The following is a 7,825-nucleotide window of genomic DNA, read 5'->3' as shown; positions in this document are numbered from 1 at the left end:
TACCGATAGAATAATAATAATATATGCCATTTAGGAGACGCTTTTATCCAAAGCGACTTACAGTCATATGTGCATACATTCTACGTATGGGTGGTCCCGGGGATCGAACTCACTACCCTGGCGTTACAAGCGCCATGCTCTACCAACTGAGCTACAGAAGGACCATTGAACACATGCTTTCACCAAATTGACCAGAGTTTCATAAAAAAATATATATATATATTCTGGGGTTGAATTATCCTTTTGAAATTGACTGTCTGTTTCGACTGTGGTGTGCTGTTTCTTGTGTGTACTGTACCTTTCTCATCTAATAGGTATTTAGACATATTTTAAAAGTGAGAATGTCTGAGACAAACATTGTAAATGTCTTGAAATAAGCACGTGACAACGTGTCCCTGGCATGTAGATGGATACTGATGCTTTGTGGTCTAATTCACTGCATGATGAGGTCTAGTTTTATTTTAGTTAAACGTTGCTTAATGTGTTTTTGTTTTTCTGTTATTTTTTTTCAAACCATGGCCTTGTACATACGTCTCCAAGAGAATATCACAGGACTGACAGATCCGCTGTTGTTCCTGTGTGTATCAGCTGCAGAAGATTGGATTACTCAATACCACAAATGATTGACTTGTTTTGGTCAAATGTGAGTGACAGCTGATGTTTTTGTTCCTAAGTCTGTCTGGAATGTTTGTGCGTGCCTTAGTGTGTGTGTGAGTGTGTTTGTTTAACCTCTTCCTTAGCGTAAGGCCCTTAATGAAGTGATGTGTCTTATATGTGGGGCACATGTCTGTATGGGTCTAATAGGAACCAAGGTAGATGTCAGATGCTCTTCTTGGAGTGGATATATTTGAGTCAGTGTATTTTTGTTTTTGTTTTACAGTGAAGTCTTATTTTTATAACATAAAGAGAACTTGAATTATATTTTTGTTACAAAATTAGTTTTATTTCTTCACTTATGTTAGTACATGTATTTATTAGTTGTGCTGTTTCATACATGCTCATGCCTCTGCTTTGTAGATGGCCTCTCCAATTAACAAGCCTGTTGACACTGTAATAAACTTGCTGTTGTCAATAAAGATTACATGTATCAACCAAATGAGTTGTAATTCTGCTATACAGTTCATATATTCATTGGAAATGTTCTGTTCCTGCTCTGCCCGTCATCTACAAAAACAGTGGGAGCAGGTTTTTGGGAGAGGCAGGTCATAGGCTCGACACTAAGAGCAAAAAATATGAACTTTTATACATCGACCGTAAGATGGCGCTGCGGTCAACATTCCATCGCCCAGAGAACGGTATAATATCCCTGCTCGAACAAAGAGCTACTTTACCAGACCGTCATGGGAAAAACCATAAACCATTGTGCACGAGAGAAAATGCTTTATTAACGTTGACACAATTCGCAAACACGACACTCACGACCCCGCGTGAGTCAGCACTTAATAATCACTTCATTAAATACACTGACAGTGGAAACACTGTTACCAAATATTATTCTAGTTTGATTTAGTTGCAAGTACATTTTCTCAGCGCTCCGACGGTTTACACGGTCCTGAGCTATAATTATCCCTCTCTGCCCGCAATATCTGTTTATCCCCATCTAAAAGGAAATGTTTTTTTTTCTGCCTATTCCCGAGGGGCTATGACAGCCCTTATACCCCGACTAGTCCCGCCCACGACTGTTCTCTCATTCTCAGGCATTTGCATTCAAAAACACAAATCACTCAATTATGTCAACAAAAATAAGGAACATAGCAACAGTTCGGGATTATAGTGAATTGTGAGTTGAGGGCAATCCGCGTGTATAAAGTGATGGGAAAGATTCGGGAATATGGGGGAATCTATGGAGAGAAAAAAAACCTGCATAGTTGAAGGGAGAAACGTTTGGACAAACTTTTGCCCTTTTTCGTCGTGCTTGGATGCGATTCGAGAGGACATATTGTAAGGTCAGAATGCAGAATAGTTATATATTTCTTTCACTTTGTTTACTCCACAATTCACTCTCCTTTTAGTGTAAAACCCTTAGCCCTCTTTTCAGTGGAGTTGAGAGAAACCCTACTCCACTGCCAGCAAGTTGTGGTTAAAGTCGCCTATTGTACGGGGGTGAAAACTAGGCACTGCAGAAAGAAAAGGTGCTGGATCAATGAATTAGCAAAAGGAGATAAATGAACGAAATAAATACGTGCACAATGGCAGAAAAGGAGGTGTATCGCAGTGTCTCTTTCAAAAAGTTAGGTTGTAGCGCGAATAAAAGTTGCTGTGAAGAACAACTAAACAAAACAACGCATTTGGAGGGTAGGAGCAGCGCCCTTCCCCCTCCATCTACAGCAGCGGCCGAGAAAGCGCAGCCCTCGGCTATGCGTAATGTTAGTGTGTCAAGGAAAGTTTCCAAAATCTCCGCTGCCAGCCTCTCAACCGCAGAGTTAAAGAAAGCCTCTTCCACTCCTCTCTCCTCCATTTCTCCCTCTATTCGCCAACTCACTGAGAAGTTCAGTAGCACTAATTCGTCTCGAACGCATGGAGCTCCGAGCCCTGGCAGTAACGTTGCCGGGAAAAGCACAACTTTACCCAGGGTTAAAAGCAACAGGGGAGAAGTGTCCCCATCTCGGAAATCATTCCACGAGGACAGTGGATATTTACAAGTTCCTGACACGGTTTTAACAGTGTCTCCGAATGACACTAAAGTTAACGAACAGAAGTTTTATTCGGGCACAGACTCGGTCTCTGGATCGGATTCGGAGAGAAATCAAAAATGGATATATACTCGCAAATCTCCTCAAGGCAGCGTTGGGGCTGGTAAAATAGATTATTCCCACATTGATCCGTCTGTCTCTTATAACAACAACTGCAGTAAGACTTCGAACACTGAGGATTACGTTTTTGTCAGTGGGGCGCCTGCCTGCAAGTCACACAGGAGCTACTTCCCAAGTCACCATGGAGATCCTCCTGTTCACGTTGACCTAACCTACTGGCCCAGTGTCACCAAGATCAGAGAGCTTTTTGATGCAGAGGATTTAAAATGTTCTAACCAGCGCCAGCCCTCCGCCAGCTCTAAAGACAACTCTTTAGCAGACATAAGCGACAGGCAGTCTCCCAACAGCCCAACCCCTGAAGCCACTAGCCTCTCACTGTCAGACAGACACCTCAGCAGGGCTGCCTCCCTGGGCAGAGAGAGGAGACAGCAGGGCATGGACTCAGCCTTTCACCCTGACCAGCACTACTCAGACGACGCAGAGATTGAGCCAGCCAGCACTAGTATTCGTAGAAGTGGTAGGTTTCTTAGGGTGGCCCAGCCATCAAACACACACAGAGCCCACAGCCCCAGCAGTGGAGGAGAGGGGCCTGAGACCTGGACTTCTAGTCTGAACTCTGACCCTCCACCCTCTGTCCTCACCGCTGCACCTGCCCCCCCACCTCGGAGCAACTCCAGGGGCCTCTCCTCCTCCCGTGTCCGCCCCTCTGGAGAGCAGAGGCAAAGCCAGGGGGCCAGACATCCCAGGGACAGTTTACATTCCTCACATAGCTCCTCCAGACCGGTGGCCCCCTCCTCTGGTAGAGCCTCAGCCAGGGCAGCCATCACAGCCCGCTGGAGGTTCAGCTCAGGAGACGAAGAAGAGGAGTACCACCACCGAGCAGGAGGAAGGAGCCCTCAATCGTTAGGTGTCAGTGGAGGTTACCTCTCCCGCGGTAAGAATGGCTGGTGGGGTGGTAAGGTCCTCGGCAGGTCTTCAGGCAGTGAGGAGGACAGCCCTGCTTCACTAGGACCCAGCAGAAACACCGTGAGACGCCGCTCACTGAGAAAAAAGAAGAACAACGAGGTTGCCGTAGCTACGGGGCGAGACGATGGCGAATCAGATGACAGTGACGACGAGCAGACGGGTATGATGGAACACCTTGAGAGACACCAACAGAACACCACCGCAGAACAGACTGGGAGCTCCCGGAACCGGCTCGGAGAACCCAAAGCCTCTAGCACCTGTGCAGCACTGTGGGGACGCAATTCCATTCCTAACCAGATGGGAGCTCAGGGGAGCTACAGACGCAAATACACATCAGTCGGAGCGGGGACATCTCGCATAACCACACCCCTCTCAGGAGTGTCGCGGGTGTCAAAGGTCAACATTTCGTCATTTATTTCGAGTCCTGGCGGCTCGCAGAGCAGCAGTAGATACTGTAGCACCGAGACGCTGAAAGAAGAGGACCAAGCTAGCTATGCTAACAGAAGGGTGAATTGTAATGTTACTACCCCAGGCAGTGTGGTTGGTGCTTCCTCTTCCATGCTCAGTAAGACCTACCACGGTAACTTCACCATGTACCGCTCCCCCAGCTTCGGACACGGGGATAACTTTACCCACGCCCCTGTTAGAGGCCAACCCCGCATTCTTCCCCCTGTCAATCCCCCATCCCCAGCCACAGGGGACACTGGAGGGGTTGCTAGGGAGGAGATTACAGTGTTCCGTCGGTTGCTAAGTGGTGGTGTTGTTGGTGATAAGGACAAGAACAGGATGTCAATGTCAAACCCGGACATAGCCTCAGAAACTATGTCTCTCCTCAGCTTCCTGAAAAGTGACCTATCAGATCTCAGAGTTCGAAAGACGGACAGGTCAGGGGTTACTGAGGGGTCATCTACGGTGTACAGGATGGGGTCAAGAGGCCTCTACCCAGGACTCCGCCCTTCATTAAAGGACCTCACTGCAACTCTCAGACGTGCCAAATCCTTCACTTACTCCGATAAACCAGTAGGGAGGCAACATCCAGCTGGTTCCTCGGCTAAAAGAAGCTCTTCTGAGCAATGTCTGGATCAAGACGAAGAGAGGGATGGAGGGAGGGGGGCGGTGCCTGACAGAGAGGTGGAGAGTGATGGAGGAGATTGCAGAGCAGGGGGTTATGGGTATGAGGATGTGATGCCCACTCCGTTGCAGGACCGGTATGTCCAGGAGGCCAGACAGGTAATCAGAGATATCTGCCAGATGAGCGCTCTCGAGGATGTTGACAATGATGATGATGTGCTAGCAACAGATGGCACTGAAGACGAGGGTTTCAAAAGAAAACAATTGGAGGAGGAGCACGACATAAAAGAGGGCGAGGGAGGTGAATTAGAAGATGAGAGGAGAGCTCGAGAAGCTGAGGTTGCCGTTTCAGGGGAAAAAGAGAGGGAAAACACAGAAAGAGAAAAAGAGAGGAGGGAAAACACAGAAAGAGACAAGTTCCAACAGGAGAGAGATTCTGAGGAGGTATTTTATGACCGGTCTGTTGATGAGCTATCGGGTCATGAGTCGAGCCTCACTGATGAGGGCATAGTCACAGAACCAGAGGCTGGACTGGATGATCCTGAGAGGTTATTTGCCAGGTCAAGTTTAGGTTCATCGTTGGCCAGAGATGTGCTAGGTCAACCCCTGACCATCTGGAAGCAGTCTGCTCTGCATGAGGATGAGTGGCCAGGGTTACACGAGGGAATGCGAGAGGGATCAGGGTTAAACGAGGGAATACGCGAGGGGGATCAGGGTTAAACGAGGGAATGCGAGAGGGATCAGGGTTAAACGAGGGAATGCGAGAGGGATCAGGGTTAAACGAGGGAATGCGAGAGGGATCAGGGTTAAACGAGGGAATACGAGAGGGATCAGGGTTAAACGAGGGAATGCGAGAGGGATCAGGGTTAAACGGAGGAGGAGAGAGAAACGAGAGAACCCTGTCTCTGTTCCTGCCCTTGGGGTTGAGAGTGAGAGCATTGCTGTAGTAACAGAGACGAGCGGCGTCAATAACAACAACAGTACTAGTGGGAGGGCCAATGTATCCCAGAGTGCCTCAGTCCCAGGACTTGAGGCTCCTCCCACTCCGAGTGCTATCCGCCGCCGCCGTAAGTTCTCCTCAACCGGGAACGCGGGCTCTGACTCCAGCAACGGCAGCACCGGGGAGTCCAACGGGAACGGGGATGTTTACCGTTCGCTAAGCGACCCCATGCCTCACCGGTGCCACTCTGTGTCAGGAGAAGGGAATAACAGCTTCTCTGTGGATAGTAACCTGCTGGGGTCTCTCTCTCTCTCCTCCAAGGGGGCAGGAGGAGGAGTCGGAGGTGGAAGTGTCCGAGAGTCGTCCTCTGCAGCTGATCTATCAGAGTGCATGGGCAGCGTGGCTAGCGACCTATCGCTGTGCAGTGATGGTGGTCTCCGTGACGACTACAGCAATGTGATCCGGAACATTGTTGCGGAGCCAGGAGCGATGGACAGACTGATGACGGATGACAAGAACAACGGAAAAGCCACAAAGAAGAAGTCCTTCTCTGACCCCAGTCGCCGTGGTGACGGCCCCCTGCTTGATGAACCAGGGTTTAAAAGTCACTGTCACCCTAAAGAACCAGTCAGTGAGCTGGATCAGCCTGGTCAGATCCCGCCCTCCAGCAGTGAGCCAATCCTGAGTGAGCAGAGAGATGAGCTGTGGGAGCTTGGAGATGAATGTGGACACCCATTACTTAGTCGTCATGGCAACAATGAAGTCGGGAAATTCCGCTCCCAATCAGAAAGCGAGGTGCACTCCTGTCTCCATAGTGATGACACAGACAGAGTGGGAGGAGGGGAGATATTGGACTCTGACCTCAAATTAGCGGAGCTTGTGTCTCCCGGAATGGGCCGGCGGACCAACAGGAAACGCCCCAACTGGGTCACCCAATCAGCATCAGAGGAGCGGGACCACTCGGAACCAGGTCCAGAGGACCAGGATCAAGACCAGACTGATCTCACCCCCCCATTGCCTCTGGTCCCCCCCAAACCCCAAACTAGGTCCAAGCACGTCCGCCACGCCAGCGAACCTGCCACCTTCATCCCCATCTTCCCACCTCCACAGCCCCAGCGAGCCCAAGGGGATCCACCTTCCCTACTACCTGCCTGTGAACTCTCCATCCTGGGTAAGCCCAGCAGTGAGGAGGCCCCCTCTCTGGAAGATGTGACCAAGCGGTATATTCTGGCCCTGAATGCTCCAGGGGGCGAGAGCGAGCCGTCTGGTTCTGAGTCTGGGTCTAGAGGAACGGTGCCTGTACCAGACGGGTCCAACTCCAGCCCTGCTACTCCCAGTGGTGCCAGAGAACCCAGACTGCAGAGGAAGAGCAGTGAGGAGCTGACCACACCAGCCCCACAGAGTGCCAAACCCAGAGTGGTGAGTAACATTGCCAACGTGTGTGTGTGTGTGTGTGTGTGTGTGTGTGTGTGTGTGTGTGTGTGTGTGTGTGTGTGTGTGTGTGTGTGTGTGTGTGTGTGTGTGTGTGTGTGTGTGTGTGTGTGTGTGTGTGTGTGTGTGTGTGTGTGTCTAGGTGGTCAAAAGTGTGTTTTGATGTTGCAGGAGAGGAGGCTGAATGTTTGTTGTTGTCATGGATGAAAACAACACAGCTAGATGGAGTTGTGTTCCGACATGTATCTTACCCATATTAGGCTGGTAATGATGTGTTCAAGGAGGGGCCCTTTATGAATCAGGATGAAAAAACATCAGCCCAACTTTAAAGAGCTGCGCCAGGATTGTGTGTGTGTGTGTGTGTGTGTGTGTGTGTGTGTGTGTGTGTGTGTGTGTGTGTGTGTGTGTGTGTGTGTGTGTGTGTGTGTGTGTGTGTGTGTGTGTGTGTGTGTGTGTGTGTGTGTGTGTGTGTGTGTGTGCGCTTTGCGTGTGTGAGTGCTTGGTTTCGTGTGTGTGTGTGTTTTAGTCAGTACAATGTTCTAGCGATGGAGTGTTTGGAGTAGATATGGAGGACAGTTTGCCAAGCTCCTTATCTCTATAGCGCTGAGGTAGAGAAACTGCTCTGGGATAGAGAAACTGCTCTGGTAGGAGAGATCTGCTCTGG

At 49.6% G+C, this 7,825-nt stretch overlaps 1 protein-coding gene across 1 annotated transcript in view; it reads left to right on the top strand.

Annotated features, from left to right (window-relative positions):
- Window positions 1-5,567: 5,567 nt before the first annotated feature.
- Window positions 5,568-7,825, top strand: part of arhgef17 (Rho guanine nucleotide exchange factor 17) — a 112,478-nt gene continuing 110,220 nt past the window's right edge. Inside the window, exon 1 of the mRNA XM_046315475.1 lies at window positions 5,568-7,149. Within this exon, the coding sequence (XP_046171431.1) occupies window positions 5,959-7,149 (1,191 nt within the window). The 5' untranslated portion in view covers window positions 5,568-5,958. The remainder of the gene's footprint in view (window positions 7,150-7,825) is intronic.

Source organism: Oncorhynchus gorbuscha, linkage group LG19 (genome assembly GCF_021184085.1).
Source record: "Oncorhynchus gorbuscha isolate QuinsamMale2020 ecotype Even-year linkage group LG19, OgorEven_v1.0, whole genome shotgun sequence".
NCBI lineage: Eukaryota > Metazoa > Chordata > Actinopteri > Salmoniformes > Salmonidae > Oncorhynchus > Oncorhynchus gorbuscha.
This window is presented reverse-complemented; position numbering and strand designations above follow the sequence as displayed.